Raw genomic sequence first — 20679 nt, forward strand, 5'->3', positions numbered from 1 at the left:
AGGGATTAAAGATTAAAGATAAAAACTAAAAGATCAAACTGTATCTTTTAGATCTTTAAGTGCAGATTTTCAGGAAGAATGATAGATCTCATCCAGCACAAGGAGTTGCAACCCAGAAACGCACATTGCTATATAATCATGGAGGCTGCACGAGTTCTGTACCAAGTCCGGGATTGAAGAGTTATTTTGTGAGTTTTGGGACTTGAGTGTTTTGTGAGCCACCTTGATGGTACCCTAACATCAAGTGTTGGACCTGAGTGTGTAGAGTTGATCTCTAGTGTGTAGAGTTGATCTCTTGTGTGTAGAGTTGATCTCTAGTGTGTAGAGTTGATCTCTTTTGTTCAGAGTTGATCTCTGGTGTGTCTTTGATTTAATTATAAACACGGGAGAGTGTTTGAGAGGGAGTGAGCGGGGTTTCTCATATCTAAGAGTGGCTCTTAGGTAGAGGTCGCACGGGTAGTGGTTAGGTGAGAAGGTTGTAAACAGTGGCTGTTAGACCTTGAACTAACACTATTTTAGTGGATTTCCTCCCTGGCTTGGTAGCCCCCAGATGTAGGTGAGGTTGCACCGAACTGGGTTAACAATTCTCTTGTGTTATTTACTTGTTTAATCTGTTCATACAGTCAAACACAATCTGCATGTTCTGAAGCGTGATGTCGTGACATCCTGTACGACATCTGTCCCCAGTATCAGAATTTCATATACATTGTGTATACCATGAAAACTTTTTGATAAAACGAAATTAATTGTTGCATAAAGGGGAATAAAGCTAATCTATAATCTAGGTGGTAGCAGGAATGACAAAGTTACAACTTAGAAAACCCCTTCCTTCAAAGGTGATATAATTCATTTTTTAACTGCAGAGTTAAAAGACCAACTTTCTATTAAAAATGTTGTTTATTTTTTGTTTCAAAATTCATATAGTTATCTAATATTTATACCTTGTACACTTTGCAAAGGGATGGAAGGATGCCATGACATTCTGGCTGCAAGTGAAAGGATGTCATGCACATTACTAGCTTGTTCATTGTGTTAATGTAGAGTTGTGTATGTGTGTGTGTGTGTGTGTGTGTGTGTGTGTGTGTGTGTGTGTGTGTGTGTGTGTGTAAGACTTTCTTTTGTTACCTAACATACTACAATGATTGACCTTTATAGGTGGAAATTAATTAAAACGTATTGGCTTAAATGATTGTAATATAGGTGACAATGAAAACAAATGACATTTTAAAAAAAACCACACATTCTAAGACGGTTCTGGCGAAAACCATCTTAGAATGTGGTACATTCTAAGATGTTCACGTGGACAAAACCATCTTAAATTGTAGTACATTCTAAGATGGTATTGGAGCCGAGACCGTCTTAGAATGTATGACATTCTAAGATGGTTTTGTTCCCGAGACCGTCTTAGAATATACATAATTCTAAGACGGTTATATGGAACCATCGTCGTAGACCCCAATACTTTTTACGACGTCCCCTATGACGACGTCTCGTAACCGACGTTGTATGTTGAATATAACCGATGTAAAATGCATGTTTTATAGTAGTGTGATTGAATCATTTTCTATGTTTTGAGTAAAAAAATATTGTTTTAATATTTCATTAATTTATTTTCATGTAGCTTTATGAATTTTTTTAATTAATAGAACTTAATTTGTTTACAAAATTTGTGTTTTTATTATTGAAGAAAAAACTTGTGAAATTCTAAATCACTTTTGTCTTATTTTCTTTTATTTTACATTGCATATATTATTTTCATTCTAGTGTTACAATTATTTTTAATCTTCAATTAAAAAAATTACAAGATCAAACTATGTAAAGATATGAAATAGTATCCACTGAAATTATAATAAACTATTTAAAATTACATGTAGATTGTTGTAAATAACTATTTAAAAATTGGATAAAAAATATTTATTTGAATTAAAGAAAAAAAATACTATGATGTATTATTTAAAAAAGAAAATTACATATATGATTAATCATTTATACATATAATATACCTGAAATATATATCCCAAAGTAATAAAAATATTAAAATTATATTTTAAACATTCTAATACCTATATCAAATTGTTCATAATGTTGGACAAGTGGCCTCAATAACTTAAGACGGAGTGAATTAAGTTTCAAAATTTTCCCACTAACAAATTTTAACCCCCTTTTAAATGATATATGATAGGCTCATAATGCAGAAGAAGAAAAAGAAGAAACAATCAATTTAATAATGTTCTTTTAACTGCTCAAGACAAAGTAAACTACAATAAAATAACTGATATAAGGGAAGAGAGAAATGCAAACTCAATTTAGACTGGTTCAGCCACTTCCTGTGCCTACGTCCAGTCCTCAAGCAACCCATTTGAGATTTTCCACTATCTCTATAAATCCTTTATAGTCTTTGAACACATCTTGGGATCCATCACCCTTGTGTTCAATATTCTCACAATCCAAGAGACAATCAGTCTCTTGATTACAACTGAGTTTATGAGATAAACCGAAAGATTTCTCTCATTTAGAGTAGATGATACAAATTGAAGATCTTAGAAGAATTTTCAATAGATTTGCAAGTGTAAGCCAATAGTTGTTTAGAGAGAATTTGACAATTAAGTTCTCTTAGAACAACTCTCTTACTTTTCCAAGTCAGACACACATATATATAGGCCAATTGTGCCTTTTCAAAATGGTTTGAAGAGATGTGTCTTTTCAAAAAGTTTTTCTGAAGTTTTCTCACTGGCAATCGATTACAGGATTCTGGTAATCGATTACACAATTATATTTCTGAAGGGTCATGACTTTTCAAAGGTTTTTCGAAATCTCTTCAATGGTAATTGATTACAGGATTCTGGTAATCGATTACACAGATAAAAATTCAAACAGTTTTGTGTTGTTAGTAAAAAATATCTTCACAAACTCTTTGGTAATCGATTATCAGTTTAAAAATATCTTTTTGAACTGATTTAGCCTTTGATAAATGAATGTTTGATACTATATGAGTGCAACCTGTTAGAAAATAGTATTTTAGCATTGATATTTTATCATGGGTTTTATAAAAATCAATGTTAACAAAATGATGGTGACATATTTATAAATAAATTATTAGTTTTTTCAAAAATCAATGTTATTGGATCGATATTAACAAGCATAAGATAATATTGGATTTTTATGATAATCAATGTTTGTCTTTTTTCTAAAATTATATTTTCCCCCTCCATGTTCATTGTCACCACTATGAGTCTCCCACTCTTTCGTCCCTCTCGCCTCCCATCCGTTCACTGCCACCAGTCTTAGTCTCCCACCCTTTCTGAAGCTACCTCGTGACTTCAAATCCTCATCTGTTCCTAACTGAATATTTGGGTGCTTTGCTTTGTCTCTGAAATGAGCTATATGTTTGTTTCTGAGCAACGACTTTGCTTTGTTTGTGAGCTATTAGGTTCGTGGCATATTTTGTATAAATTTTAAGGGTTCCTTAGATGAACAATGATAGGAAACCAGCAGGATCTTGAAACCTATGATTCTCACAAATAATAAATAAACAGTGCATACCTTTCTCCATAGTAAGACTTCTCTCTAGTGTACTTTGATTTCCTCGGAAGAGGAGGGAAACAAGATTTCACTCCCTTGACTATTGTTTCTGTCTCTCTATGTTTGTGATGGCTAGAGATTAGATAGAACAGTTTTATGTCAAGAAGGAGACCTTATTGCATGTTAGTGGGTATTAACCCTCTTTTATAACCACTACTCTCATCAAGTAGTAGTTACTTTTAGAAACTTTTCCTATTTAACCCAATTACAATTTAGTCCTTAATTATTAATTATTTATTTATTAGTCCCTACATAAGTCACATGCCTCTCACATGAGACATTAATTCTAACATTCTCCCACTTAGTTCATGTGACATTCCTAAACATTATAGACTAAATAAATAAATAGATTAAACTAACATAATGTGCGTTAAGATGACTAAACAGTTCTATACATTGGGTATATCATAATTTCATGATTAAGATTAGGAACCAATTTGAGTCATGGCGGTTGTGCATCACTTAATCGACATAGTCCCTTCCATGTACTACAAATTAGTTTTCTCCTTAATATGACCATTAGTTAGGAGTACATAATTGGTCCAACATAATGTCTTTATTGAAGACAAAACCAGTTAACATTACTCTAACACAAATATGCATGCAAACATAGAGAACAGATAATCAGAAATATATCATAATTAAGCTCAAAGTGTCACTAAAATGTATAAGATAAATTACACTTAATGATCATCAATAAAAATAATGCCCATACTTTCAACATGTTTTATAAATGTCTTGGGAAGTAATCCCTTATTCAAAGGGTCAGCTATCATAAGGTTTGTGCTAATATGTTCTATTGACACTCTTTGATTTTGAACTTCTTCCTTCGCAACAAAGTACCTTTCCATCCTGAATCTCTCTAGTACTTTATTGATATATGCTTTCTGAGATAAGCCTAAAAATCCTTGTGATCTATTATGAAATATTTATATCCTTATCATATAGCTTACCTCACTCATATCTTTCATTTCAAAGTTATTAGAGAGAAATTTCTTAGTCTCATGAAGAAGACCAAGATCATTAGTTGTAAGCAATATATCATCAACATACAGGATTAGAAAAATAACCTTACTACCATTGAACTTCAGATATATACACCGATCAACAATATTTTCCTCAAATCCATAGGAAACAATGGTATCATTAGACTTCAAATACCATTAACGGGAAGCTTGTTTAAGATTGTATATTGATTTCTTTAATTTGGACACCATGTGTTCCTTTCCTTCAATTGAGAACCCCATTGGTTGGTCCATATAAACATTCTCTTCTAAATCTCCATTAAGAAATATAGTTTTCACATCCATCTAATGTAGCTCCAAGTCATAATAGGATATTATTGCCATGATAATCCTAAAAGAACCCTTTCATGAGACCGGTGAAAATGTATCTTTATAATCAATGTCATCTTTCTGAGTAAATCCCTTAGCAACAAGTCTAGCCTTGTAACGTTCAAAGTTGCCATGAGGGTCACATTTAGTCTTGAAGACCCACTTACAACCAACTCTCTTACAACCCTTTGGCAATTCTACAAGGTCCCAAACACAATTATGTTTCATGGAGTTTATCTCTTCTTCCATGGCATTTAACCACTTCTCAAAATCATCACAACTTACAGCTTGTGAAAACGAAACTGGATCATTATCATTAATGCTTAAGTATGTTTCTGTTTTATGTAGGTATACCACATAGTCATTCAAAATAGTTGGTCTCCTTTCTCTTTGAGACCTCCTTAATGCTACTTCTTGTGATTCTTCCATAATAGGTTCATTATGTATCATGGGATCATTATTGTGTTGTGATTCTTCATTATTTTTTGTAACAACAACTAAAGGAGCAATCACCTTATTGCTAGAGGCACAAGCTAAAAGGACTTGCACTCTAACTTCTTTAATTTCCACTTCTCGTGAAACTGTGCTCCCACTGATTTCACCATTTTCAATTAACCTTGCATTTCTAGTTTCGACAATTCTCATACTATGATTAGGACAATAAAACATGTCCCTTTTGACTTTTCTGGATAACCAATGAAATATCCACTGATTGTTTTTGCATCCAATTTTCTTTTTTGCGGATTATAAATCCTTATTTCTGCCTGGCAACCCCAAACATATAGGTGCCTTATACTAGGTGTTCTATTTGTACACAGTTCAAAATCTATCTTTGGAACTGTCTTACTAGGAACCCTATTCAACAAATATATGACAGTTTTCAAGGCATACATCCACAAAGATACGAGTAAAGTTGAATTGATTAACACACTCCTAACTATATCTATTAAAGTTCTATTACGCCTTTCTGATACACCATTTTGTTGTGGTGTACCAAGCATTGTGTATTGCACATAAATGCCACGTTTCTAAAGAAGCTTAGCAAATGGACATGGGTGTTGCTCAATTTCATCATATCTTCCGTAATACTCACCATCTCTATCAGATCTAATAACTTTCACCTTTCTGTCTAAATGTCTTTCTACTTCATTCAAGTAAATTTTTAAGGCATCTACTACCTGAGATTTCTCATGCAGTAAGTAGACATAATCATAACGTGAATAATCATCAATAAAGGTGATAAAGTATCTTTCATTTCTAAAAGAATTAACATCAAAAGGTCCACAAATATCAGAATGCACAATTTCAAGAAGCTGAGTGCTTCTTGTAGCTCTTTTCTTGTTTGTTTTCCCTTGATACAATCCACACAAATATTTAGGTCCGCAAAATCTAGTTCTTTATTAATCTTTCCATCCTTTCTCTAGAAATGTGACCTAAAAATTTATGCCACAAGAAAGTAGATCGTTCATTCACTAAACTACATTTAGTGTCAAATTTATGATGCAAAGTTAAAACAGTTTCAGTATACAAACCATCCAATTTCAATTTATATAAACCATCACATAAAACACTAGTACCAATGAGATAATTATGCTTAAATAAACTTAAAAATTTGTTACCAAAATTGAAAGAGTATCCAATAACACCAAGTTTAGATAATGAAACTAAATTCCTAGATAAACTAGGTACATAAAGAGTTTCCAATAAATCTAAATGACGTCCAATGTCGAGTTTTAAACGATAAGTCCCGACTACTTCCACTGGAGCTTTCACTCTATTCCCCATAAAGACGAACTTCTCATTTGGGCTTATGGTTTGGATTGTAAGGAATTCCTGAATAGTGTTGGAAACATGAGTTTTACATCCAAAATCAATCCACCATGTATTATGGGGAACATCAGTTAAGTTCGATTCAAAACATACATGAGCATTAAGTTCACCCTTCTTTTCGAACCAAGACTTATGCTTTAGGCAATCCTTCTGGAAATGTTCATATTTCCCACAAAATTGACAATTATTGTCCTTTGATACCTTCTTCTGGATTTGCAAAGAGTCATCACTGATCTTTAATGACCCTTTGTCTTTATCATGCTTCTTCATAAATTTCTTTTCAGCTCCTTGATTCTCTTGGTGGCTTACATAATGGACTAAGTGACTTCCTTGATTCTTAAGCCTCGTTTCTTCCTGAACTAACATACTGTGCAATTCATGCACATTCCATTTATCTTTCATGGTATTATAACTCATTTGGAATGGGTCATACTTAGACGGTAATGAATTCAAAAATAAACTGAATAGGGAAGTTCTCACTCATAGTCATTCCCAAGGTCTTTAGTCTTGTTGCAATGTTTGCCATCTCAATGACATGTTCATACATAGTACGTGAACCATCAAGCTTCATGGTGGTCAATGTACTCATTAATATCCTAGCAACAAACTTATCAGTTGTTTGAGAGCAGTCTCCCACTAACCCCATAAAATTTTTAGCACTTTCAAATTTTATGGAGAGTTGTCTTAATATTATCCGCAATAGTAATTCTCATCAGCATTAGGCTAAATCTATTAGATCTTTCCCAAGCTTTATAATGAACTTTCTCTTCATTGCTACTAGCATCAGCAATAGTAATAGACTTCTCTTCCAACATAGCAAGATCAATATCCAAAACACCGAGGTGAAATTGGACTTGATCATTCCAATCAGAGAAGTTAAGCCCATTAAAATTGACACAGATGATACATGAGAATTCAGTGAATTGCGAACATGTATTGCATATTAAAATTCACATGAGTGTTTCGAGACATAAAATCCATGTCATACATATGATTCATTCAGATAACGGTCAATGTATATTGATGCTCTCCTTTGGGTGATACACCAACACACAACATACAAACATGATGATGCTAATAAAATTCTTAACATTATTTGACAATTAAATATGCACCAATTAGTAGTACTTATTACCTTTGGGTATATAAATAAAACCAATGATACATACAAATCACCTACAATTATATTCATTAATTATAAGAACAACTAATCAACCTTTCGACGATCCATAAATGCCTTATAACAATAAATTTCAATTACCCACAAACCAATAATCATATAATTTAGCATCCATTATTTTATGAGTAATTAAATAATCATTAATTTGGAATTAAATAACCTTATAAATTTGGCCACTTTGGTGACTAACAAATTCATCATACATTTAATTTCAACCAAATATATGGCTTGCACATACTAATTGCTATTAACAATTCATAGCCATTTTATTAATTTCATTCCAGGCCAAATAAATACCATACATTCACATTATAACTAATTAAATAATAGAAATTCAATCACATTGAAGCAAATGTATAGCATATACATATTTATTGCTACCAATAATTTTAAAGCATTCCTTTTAATTTAATTGTAGGATATAAACTTACAATCCTTTAATCACGTTTAATAATAATATTTGAAAAAGATAAGCAAGTGGGATTCAGAATAGAAAACAGTGGGTTGCAAATAGCAATTCCAAAGAATCCTCCCAACCCACTTTCTTTCTTGAATATTATATTTTTTCTGGAAAAAAAATCAATAACCTCCCTTTTATTTATTTACAAAATATCATATTTATTTACATAGTGAGTCTTCTCTATAATGTACATTGATTTCCTAGGAAGAGGAGAAAAATAAGATTCCACTCCCCTAACTATTCTTTTTGTCTCTCTATGTTTGTGATGGCGGTTAGAGATTAGAGAAAACAATTTTTCTGTCAGGAAGGGGACCTTATTGAACATCAATAAGTATTAATTCCTTTTTATAACCACTACTCCCATCAAGTAGCAGTTACTTTTAGAAATTTCTTATATTTAATTCAATTACAATTAATTATTAATTAATTATTTATTAGTTCGCACATAAGTCACATGCCTCATGTGCAAGTGAGACATTAAATCTAACGTATTTGACTTTCAATGTTAGCCTCGAGGCGTATTTTTGCAGCGTAGTTCAGGTTAAGAGTGCATTGGCATTTTAAAGGCCTCACAAGCTAATAATAGAAACAGGTCCTTTTCGAATAAGATTAAGGTTCATGACTTTTTTAAAAGATATGCAAATGTGAAGTATTTGAACAACTTTTTCTTCGATGTGTGGCTGGGAAATATAGTGTGTGACAGCTTTTGGATACAACATTATAGTGTAGGCAAAAATGTTTGTTGCTTAAGTTGGCTCAGAGGATATTAACTACACTATTAGAAAATAGACTTTTAACATCGGTTGTTTTTTACTTTCAACATCGATTTTTAATCGATGTTGAAATCACTGACGTTAACATTATCAATATTAACATTGATTTTTTAAAAACCGATGTTAATTACACTACACGACATCGGTTATTCACGAAAACTGATGTCATATAATAAGAAATATACAAAAAAAGAAGCAAAAACAACATCGATTTTGGTTAAAACTGATGTTGTAAGGTACACAACAACATCGACTCTAAGAAAACCGATGTTGAATTATGTATTCTAAAGTGATTTCTACATCGGTTATTTAAGAACTGATGTAAAAAATGTCTTTACAACATTGGTTTTGGCCTAAAACCGATGTAGAAAGTGTCTTTAAAGCACACTTTCTACATCGATTTTGGACCAACCGATGTTGTTTTTAAGGTACTTTTTATATCGGTTTTAAATCAACCGATGTTGTTTTTTGCAAAAAAAAAAATTAATATTTTATTTGTTTTTACAATGAACCAATCAGAACCTTCCATGATTCCAGCAACATTAAAAAAATTAATACCACTATAGGAATCTACATTACACCAATTGCATTAATATATTGCATGTAAATTTAGTTAGTTTATGTAAGTACTTGATTATTCATTTTTAACTAATCAAGATTTAGGGGAAAGTGGGGACATAGATTATGGTACCTCATGTAGAGCATTTCCATGGCTATTTTAAGCATGGGTTCTGCTACGTGCATTTGCATAGGAGGTTATGCTTGCCACTATATGCAGATCAAGCCCAAGTATATATATATATATATATATATATATATATATATATAATAAATATAGTATTATGAATAACAAAACTCATTTATGATATACAACAATAATTACTATTACTAGTGACTCCATTTGCAGCAGTTACATAACCATTTCAAAACTTAAGGATATAAGAATTAATTAATTAATTAATAATTTTTGTTACGACAAAAAAAAGTGACTAGTACTTACTAGTTATTGACAAAGAATGACATAATAGTCCTAAATATAAATACATTGTCACCGAAAATAACATGAAATTAATTTTAAAAGGAAAGGAAGATTAGACAGAGGAATTAGGTACTTGGAAATTGGAAAAGTGCTCTTTAATCAGTTGAGTAGTCAAGCTTTGTACAATCAATACATTGTTGAGCTCCTGCAGCTTACTAACAAAAACTGGTGCCCTATTTTTACCAACATCATTCTCTGAAAACACAAAGTTATTGGATCCTCATCAAAACAACAATTTCTATTTGTGCATTGTAGCAACCATTAATTTTAATGATTAGAAAGGTCTTTCAAGGAAAAATAAACATGCAAAAAAAGCAAACAAAGGGAAAATAATGGATTAAGAAATAAACTATTGCCAAGTTGAGCATGAAGATCCAATTCAAAGGCAAAAAAGGCATGGATTGTAGGACTTCATTTACGACTCTTGGCTTCCTCCTTTTCCTTTTCTCGCTTCTTGTAAAGCCTCTCAAGAACACACTTCGCTTCACATTGTGGAAAATTCGACAAATCATAGTAATGTGGGGCTACATCCATTAACCTGTAAAGTTGACAACATCTTAATAACATTTGCCAAAGAAGAACCACAAGGTCCACAAAGATAAATTTGACAGTTCACCATGCAACGCTTCTACCAGCTAAATCAAAGAGTGGATGTAATTTAAAATGACATATTGGGTATATATCTTTGCTTCATTTCAACCACAAAACCAGATGTTTCTATAATTTATAATAGAAAACTATATATTTAATTGATTAGCTTCGGCGTTCTTTTACTCTAAAACAAAAACACGCCTCCTTTCAAATACTATACACGAAATATGTTTACGTTTTCACCATTTCGAGGTTTTCAAACTCAATCTTAGCTAAAGCATTCCAGATATCAAACAAAAATCTTACCATTCTCCACGTATATTTGTCACAGTTCAAATAAAATTCTGATTGGTAAGAACATATTCATTATATATTACCTACTCCGGCTTGTGGTCCAGGCAATTTGATGGATGCAAGTGCACCAACTACTCAGAAAACAAACATAAATCATTAATATAAATATAATCTTCCAACCTACACTGTAGCTGTTTTAGAAGTGCAACAAGAAAAATAGAGAAAGAACTACAAACAACATCTCTTACTAACAAACCCGGTTGTTTTTCATTGTCAAGTAAATGTCCTGTCCGCTCCAAATGGGCCACCTGCATGAACATTTCCTTTCTAATGTTGACATAGTAGTCACGACTATTGAAATCAGTGATGCATAACTTCAAGTTAAACCGAGCCATGATTCGCACAAGTTGTTGTCAGCAGATGCATAGAGGCAAGACCACACCATTTTCTTCAAGAGATTGAGAGAATAGTGAGAAACTGCAATTATCTACATCAGCATTTACTCAGCATCCTATGAAGCATGCCAACGGGGGCATGGAACCCAGAGAAGACAGTTGCTGATGACTACTTAACAGGACATGTTCTACCAACCGCATTCATATGCATCTGAGCACATGTGTAAGTAGCCAGACATCCCATCATGTGCACAATATTGACTCTATGTAGATGTACAAATGCTGGACATCCCCATCAAAGTGAAACCCAATAAACTTTCATCCCCTTAGCATTACGATTGGACTCTAGAGTCTAGACATACACAAAAATAAACAATTAAAATAAGAACACCAGATAACATGGCAGAAACACAAAGAATCTCATTTGAACAATTGAATTCAGTTGAATTGGATATTATTGAGGGAATAATAATTGGAATTGGAATTAGGAATAATAAAACCATTTTAAATATATTCAATAACCAAATAACAAAGGAAGCATGAAAAACTATGGCATTTCAAATTCATTCATTATTCATAAATGATTTGAATGGCTAGAAATTAAGGACTAAATTAAGGAGACCTGCTAGCTTAGGAACAACTCTCCAACAACATTGGCCATTATTGAGGATCAAGCTTATGAGCTTCTTGTCCTCCTCTACGGTCCATGGCCCCTTCTTCAACCCAACTTTGGCACAGAAAGGTTTCCTTCCCATTTTATACCAAAAGAAAAAATGCTACAAAGCCAAGTTATGAACCAATAATAACCCCCCTAACACTTAAGGGTTCAAGTTGAGTTTCAAAAATAAAGAGAAACACAAAGAGAAAGTATAAGGGAGCTAAGAGGAATGAATATGCACAAAGAAACACCAAAACAACAAAAAAGAGTCAACAAAAGCCAAGTGTTCAAACATTTTATCAATCTCAATGCAAGACCCTGCATCTTGAAGACGAGAATGTTGGAACCAAAGAGCCTCTACATGGTCTCTTTCCCATACACTGTCGACTGTGGAGATCCTCATCGATGTCTGGTGAGTTCGATTTGCCAAAAGCCATATCCAATGTCGTTGTTGTTGAAGCTTTGGTAGGTGCATTCATAGTTCTTCACCGTCGAATCGACGGTTCTGGCAGTGGCGGCGATGATCCAATTCTTCTTGAGAGAACTATTGTTGTTGTCGTTGTCGTTGCTGGTCTCTTCTTCTCCAACTAATCCTTCACAAGGTCTCTTAGTTAGAAGCATATAATGCAGTACTGAGATGCGACAAAACACGATCGTGAGCACAAGAACAAAAGCAATCAAGATGAAGAACCAACAATTAACATCTCAATCATAAAGAGGATCGAAGTCAAAAAAAGCGAGATACAAAAACCACAAAACGAGTAACGGGACAACGATGAGGCAAAACCTTAACCCTAGTTCACACTAGCATGAGCATGATTATATTTATTGTTAAGAGAGAAGGAATGAAGATGAATGAAAAGGGAAGCAACATACTGATTGGAACTTCGGTGAGAAGGAAGGAAGAGAAATGAAACCTCTGATTGGATGTTGAGAATCGAAGGAAGGAAGGAAGATGAACGAGCACCACTTTGGGCCTCTCCATCATTGGCCATGGCTATTGAAGTGTTTAAAAAAGAACTAACATCGATTTTGTTTAAGAACTGATGTTATCAACTCATTGTTTATGAAAAACTGATTTTGTTAGTAATTATTTAACATCGGATTTCTGAAATCCGATATTAACGTTGTACTAACAACATTGGTTTTCAAAAACCGATGTTAAGTAATTACTAACAACATCGGTTTTTTGAAAAAACCGATGTTAAAAAGCTTTAGTTATTTACAGAAATGCCACCGCATACAATTTAACATCGGTTTTTCTTGTAACCGATGTTAAATGTATATTTTTTAGTAGTGCTAAGGATCAATAGCTTGCTTTCTGCTTAGTTTTGCAGGTTTGATCAAGAAAAAATTTACACAACTCTCTATGTTTCGTCCTCTGGTGCTTTGAAAGAATCTTTTGACCTTTGTGGTAGAAGTTTCAATGTGATTCAATTTATTTGAAATAAAGACCTTGGCTGAAGCATTGTGGCACGTCAATAATAAGGGCAAATGAGAGTTAAGTTCTTTTGTTGGCGAAGGATAAGGAAAATATATGAATAATGAAATGAAAAATTGTTTTCTTTAATTCTATAAACTTATTTAAATATTGATCACAAGTGGGAATGCATTATTTTGGATACTATGAAGGTGCATGCTTGGGGTGAGCCTTGGCGCAATGGCAAGGTTTAACCTCATGACTTTATGGTCAAGTACTCAAGTAATAGAAACAAGTGCCATTATTTGAGTTTTAAGTACTGGTGAGGAGAACAAGTGTCATTATTTGGCATGACATGTAACTTTCACTTTAGGGATGCCAGTGGAAGCATATAGACATTTTATCCTCGTATGTTTAGTCTATAGCATACAAGTTTGCAGAAAAGAGAAGCATCAGATTCTTTGTGTGCCCACAACTAGTTTCCTTTTCTGGTGTGAAATCAATCACTTTAAATCACAGACAATATGTGATTCTATAATTCTATTGGCTATTTGTGCATATCAATAAGCTGGAACTTCTTGATCTCTTGGTACTTGATAACAAGGACAAGAGTAGCAAAAGACTTGACAAACCAATGCCAGATGTTTCTTTATTTACAACTAACACTACTGTAAAACAAGCATTTAACGATGGTTGATAGAGACATTTAACAACGATTAGAAAGGGTACATTCTAAGACGATTCTTACCTGGGACTGTCTTAGAAAGTCTTAGAGAGACAACTTTCTAAAATGAACCGTTTTAGAAAGTGCCCCTTCTAAGACGATCCTTATCCAGGGTCGTCTTAAAAAGTCTTAGAAAAGGTACTTTCTAAGATGGTGGTTAGCAAACAACCGTCTTAAAAAGTTGTCTCTCTAAGACTTTCTAAGACAGTCTCAGGTAAGGACCGTCTTAGAACATACCCTTTTTAAGACGGTTGTTAGCTAATAATCGTCTTAGAAAGTTGTCTGTCCAAGACTTTCTTAGACGGTCCTTAGCCAACAACTGTCTTAGAAAACATATACTTTCTAAGACGTTTGTGACCTAAATCGTCTTAGTCAAATTAGTACCAAATTTTGCAAATTTGAAACAAACAAGCAAACACATGCAACATTCAACATGGAACATGTCTATAAAACATTAATTACAGTCCATACATTGTGATAAAAAGATTAATTTTGCAAAAAAACTTCCAATATTCGCCTTTAAAATTCGTGGCACAACCTCATCCCTTGCCATAGAGATCAAAATTTGTGGATGAAAATCATTTAACAAAACACATTTATAATTTTGCCTAGCAAATTAAATACTTCAAAAGAAAAAAGGGACAAAAATTGTGATAAAAGGAACAAATTATTATAATAGCATAAACCAGTAAAAGAAATGCAACATATATTTGAATATGTGATTCAATGAAATTCATTGGACTACACCTAGGTCTTCTAGTCCATTACACAATTCTCTAAGAATCAAGCTAACTAACTAATAAAAATAAGGGTCGTGCTAATCAGGGTCAAGTCAAATGCTCAAGGAAAAATTGTGCTTTTCCTTTCCTAGTTATTTGTTAGTACTATATATATATATATATATATATATATATATATATATATATATATATATATATATATATATATATATATATATATATATATATATATATATATATATATATATATAGTCCAGTGTTTATAATATAACTGAACAACAAATCATGCAAACACAGATTAAAGGAAGGAACTGTTAAAAGGAAAGATGATTGTTTGTGTGCCTTTTAACATGTGTTTTGGAATGCAAATGTCACAATTACAAAACACACACGTACACAAATATGCATAAAACATACACAACTATAGAGGCTAAAGTAAAAATAAGCACTTACTAGAGTATCCTCTCTGAGAAATTTGCATGTTCAACAAAAATCAAATCAAAGAAATTCAATTCTCATGTACACGTAAGGAACTATGTAGGTAGTTGGTGACAAGCACATTGACAAAAGATCAGAGAGCATAAAACTGCTCACACACAAAGCCATTTGGGTATGCTCACCTGTGCTCTCTATATTCTACCAAGAAATTGTTCAAGATGTGCTGATGAGGGAAAGCTCCACAAAATAAATAGAAGTGAATAAAAGGATGGCCTGCATTCGATGACCACGGTGATTTCTGATTCCATTTTTTGCAGAATTCACAATTTGTTGTCTTTCTTCATAGCCGACTTCACTTTCAGTATAAAGAAGATTGTTAAGGACTTTTTGCTTTATTATCTAATAGCAATGTTTTAAAAACTAGATTGAAAATGTTTTACTAAGCTGGAAAGCACAATAGCAAAAAGAAAAAATTAATTTCCCAGTTTTAAATTAGTATATTGAGACATTACATTTCCTGAAATGCCATTATGGATGTCTTCAACCATTAGGCCAACTTGCTTTTCCAAATCAATAGACATGTCAACAAGCTTTCACACATATTTCTCCTTAGCTGTTTTGAGAATCCACAGAGGCTGACATATAAATAAAACTGTAGAGGCATACCTAGTGTGCCATAATGAATAACATATTAATGTTTTCCAGGAGTGGTGTTGGTACAGTTAAAAAAGCAAACAAATATTCAAAACACCTACTTAAGGAAATCTTTATCAAGTTCTAACTCTTGAAGGAGCATATCAGCGCTTGGATTGCGGAAAAACAAGAACTCGCGTTCGCCATCTACTCTAAGTGTAACAAAAGCTAATGCAATTCTTGCATTAGGGTCAAACCGCATGCCAGAAGTCTCAACATTGTTCAGCTTTAAAATGTTAGCCAACATGTACCCAAATTCATCTGCTCCAACCTAATAGATAGATGACAATGACTTAATATGTGATTTTCTATACTAGTAGTTCAAGCAAGCATTTTCTTTCCTTTTTTTTCCTTCTAAGAACAGGTGTACAAGAAAATGGTATTTCATAACTATTTAGTTTCAAACATAGCATATTTCAAATATGTATAAATATTCAGATTTGGCCAAATCATCCAAGACTATGTGCAGATAGATAGTAACAAGAAAGTGAAGAAATCATATAACCAACAAGACCAATGAACATTGATTGAAAACTACACCTTGCCTATGAAAGGAGATGAACTTCCTAGTCTAGAGATACCAATAGCCACATTGGTAGGAGCACCACCAGGAGCTTTCTTGAAAGCGGGTGCTTCAGCTAGTGACACTCCTCCCACCAGTGGAACAAAGTCTATTAACATTTCCCCGAAACAAACAACCACTGAACTTGTTTCCTTGCAATCTTCTTTTGTGAGATCATTGGATTGACTTGCACGCAAGCAGGATCTTCTGACCAACATGAGCCATGATTTGTCATAGCTTTTCATTAGTAACAATGTGATTTCAGACTTAAGAGAGAAAAAAGTAAAAAAATTGAACACTTCAAGAACTAGAATAATCAACTCAGATGTGTTCTGCTATGTCATATGTCTTTCCACTCCCATTACCAAAATTCCCAAAGACTTAGAGAACATATTGTATTTTGAATTTGAATACCACTTGTAAACAGTTAGCAAACATGACTTTCAATTCTATTATTAATTCAAATTATGTACTTTCAAAGTACCCATTTAATCTCCCAATATATGCCCTGGACTGAATCACACGGATTCCATGCCTACATGACATGAGAAATGTGTTCACCCCAAGGTGTTAAAAAGTGGTTTGTGATCGTGCTTTTAGCCGCAAAGTTAAGGTCATTGGGCTTTCTGTGACAGCATCGTGACTGCAATTGCAGCCGCATCAGTTGCATTTTTCTACAATTGCCATTTTCTACAATATCATTGTGGCAAAAACTACGGCTCTTCACAACAACATAGTGACCACAATTCCAGTTGCATTAGCCGCATCTATCTACAATTTCCCGCAATACCTAGTAACACGATGAAATTGTGACGAGGATCGCAATTTAAAGCCTTGCTTCATCCCAGATACAATAAACTGCAGCATAGAACCCCTCGTACAAATGCTAACATCAACAACGATTACCAGAAATACCACATCATCATGATTTCATACCTCTGCATGGAAATCACATCCCAAAGGGGTCATTTCTCATTCACAAAACATGCACACTTGCACACACATTGACAAAAGATAAACAGTTCTAATCAGCAAAATAAAACATTCACACCGACACACTCAACAAAGATCTGTATATTTTGATTCAGTCCAAGCAAAATAGTAGGACAAGCAAAATGTCTGAGCTTTAGAAAGTTGCATGCTTCCAAAAGTTTTTTCTCAATGATAAAATACATATTAAAATATAATGTAGTATCCCTTCCTGTAATGAGGTTACTAGAGTATCCAAGATATCTTTGGATTGATGTCCCTTTAGTTACTACATGACTAACGTTGCATCCAACAAACCATTGTTCAACCAAACTAGCACCTTCTCTTGAAGCAGTCTAAATAACCTATCAAACAATGCAAAGCAAATAAATGTGTTGACCAAGACCACTGGAATCACACACTAGCTTAACCAAAACAAGAAACTGACACTCACTATTGTTCAACAGACTCCGTATCATGTGAAAGACTTCACATATAGCTAGTATGATTACAAAATATCTAGGTATTTGTTCTCAGATACATAACTTTACCTTGTTTCACAATTAAGATGAAATAGAGGATCAACATACATGGAGCAGCCAGAGAAAGCCTATCAGTGTATATTCCAAATTGGGGGTCACGCTATGAGCAATTGCAGCACTACCAATTGTATATTCCAATAACAAAGACCAACAAATGAACCAAGCAACACTAGAAATAAAACCAATGATTTTTGTTAATGAATTCCCAATCAAGTATGAGATCAATTTATTTCATATAAGATAATGGGAATTAAGTTCACATAGACCTCATGATGTAAATTAAATTGACATAGACCTGAAGCTGCTATATAGAAATACTCTAACCCCCCCAACTCCCTCCTGATTAAAATAAATACTAGTAATAATCAGATAACTTTAGATCCACCTGCCAAAGATTGCTCATTAAAGATAACCTCTTAACAGTTACATTTTCTTCTTACAATTCAATGAAAGTTAGATATTTTTTTCCTTTTATTATAAGCTATAAAATTTACATATAATAATAACCCAACAACTGCTATTTTCAATTTGGCCTTGAGAGAAGGATGGAGTTACAAATGAATATCCTGCAAAACAGTTACCAACATGTCGAACCAAACTCTGTATTGTGTTTGTCACACATCAAATATCAAGTATGTCAAATACAAAGCCTCATACAAGCAATGGAAGTTCAATGTTTGCTAAATCATAGAACATAGTATAAATATATAGAGACACTAAAAAAATTTCAAACTAGATTGTAATTATAACAAAAGCTTGAAGAATTAGACACAAGAAATTTCCTAGGTGAAGAAAGACCACAGTTAGTCACCCCTCCCCCATCCTTGTACCTGTTTTACACCATCTAATGACAGTGGTTTCGACCTTGTTTTATGTATACCTATATCTAGAGATGATTTTGTGTACAATGGAAACAATACGATTTGCACCAAAAACCTAATACAAATTACCCAAATCCCATACCATCAGGCTGAACCTAGTAAGACTGAGGTAATTTGCTTCTTAGGGACGTGCAACAAGCATTATTCCCAAAATAATAGAGGTCATAAACTTGATCACCAACGAGTAGTAATCATGGATAAGGGGGAAGATACTTGAGGAAAATGTAACCTATCTCCATGAAATCCACACCAATTGACCAAAAAACACAATAATATCAATTGTCACAGCGGTTCAACAAAACCATATAAAAATTAGTATCTCATAAGACCAACATAATGACAAGAAAAATATAACAAGCAATTCCTAAAACTACCTGTCAATAGATAGGTCAAACCATCCTGAGAGGATGTATGTGCAATTTCTGCAATCCTGGTTAGATCCCTTTGTATTGTGTTGCCTATCCCACCACCAAACATTGCAACCTTACACAAGACAACAAAATATGATTAACATAAAGTTTAAACAAAACCACTGAGTCTCATGACTTTGACAAGGCAAGTACTCTCACACTTCATAGGAATATATCATGTTTATAGTGCATGCCAAAATTAACAAACTACTAAGTAATTACTCAAACAGAGCAGAAAAACAAGCATAATTGTAAATCCAAATCCCATCTAATCAACATATCATAAATGTGAGACGGCAAATATACATACAAAATAAGCACAAAATGGATGAATTTGGTTGCTGGAAATTGATATTATTTGAGGAGTGTTAGTCGATGAATACGACTAACTTTTGTGTAAGAAATCTGTGCAAATTGTATATAACTCCTCCTATTTATGGTTAATTTGTAGTGTTGTAATTAATTTTTGTTAAATATAGGCAATAAGTACTTAGTACTCCCATTTTGTGCATTTAATAATCATTCCCTTTCAATTTCAGGTTAATTAGGAAAGTTTGTGAAGAGTTGATTTTGATCTGCTCGCTAAGCCAATTTGTCGGCTTAGCGAGCCATCTACTGAGCGCACCACTCTTGCGGTTGAGCGCGAGGATGAATCTAGAAGAAGGATGAGCTGGACACATGCGCTAAGCGAGGGCTCATCCCACTAAGCGCACCACTTGCATGCATCCACTAAGCGAGAAGACGCGCACTAAGCCGAAATTCACTTATGTGCGCTAAGTGAGCCAGAGTCGCGCAAGAGCACCAACGAGATCACCTATTTAAGCCTGAAATCAGAAATAGAGAGGGAGTTTGGGATTTTCCTTGAGCTTCTGTGTTTTTAGAGATTTCTAGAGAGAGAAAGGTTCAAGTTCCAGAAATTTTTGAGAGCTTTTGTTGTGCGAAAACTAGCAGAGAACTGAGCTTGAAGAGGAAGCCATTCTGAGAGCATGAGATGAGTTTGTGAGTGATTGTGAGGTTCTAGAGGTGGAGGAGACATCCCCACTACTTGTATTTCTTCAATCCTTCATTTTTCTCTTCTCTTTGTTGTAAAGGAAGCTTCCCAAATATGGAGAGCTAAATCCTCTGTTGGTTTTTCCTTATAGGTACTTGATGTAAATACCTTTA

At 33.5% G+C, this 20679-nt stretch overlaps 1 protein-coding gene across 1 annotated transcript; it reads right to left on the reverse strand.

Moving 5' to 3' along the window:
- Positions 1-16209: 16209 nt before the first annotated feature.
- LOC102662270 (probable fructokinase-7) lies at positions 16210-16958 on the reverse strand. Its single transcript, XM_006593020.4, has 2 exons — positions 16692-16958; positions 16210-16422 (listed from the first exon to the last, which is right to left on the reverse strand). The coding sequence occupies exons 1-2, from the start codon at positions 16956-16958 to the stop codon at positions 16210-16212; spliced, it is 480 nt and encodes a 159-aa protein (XP_006593083.1).
- Positions 16959-20679: the final 3721 nt, after the last annotated feature.

This window comes from Glycine max, chromosome 12 (assembly GCF_000004515.6).
Source record: "Glycine max cultivar Williams 82 chromosome 12, Glycine_max_v4.0, whole genome shotgun sequence".
Lineage (NCBI taxonomy): Eukaryota > Viridiplantae > Streptophyta > Magnoliopsida > Fabales > Fabaceae > Glycine > Glycine max.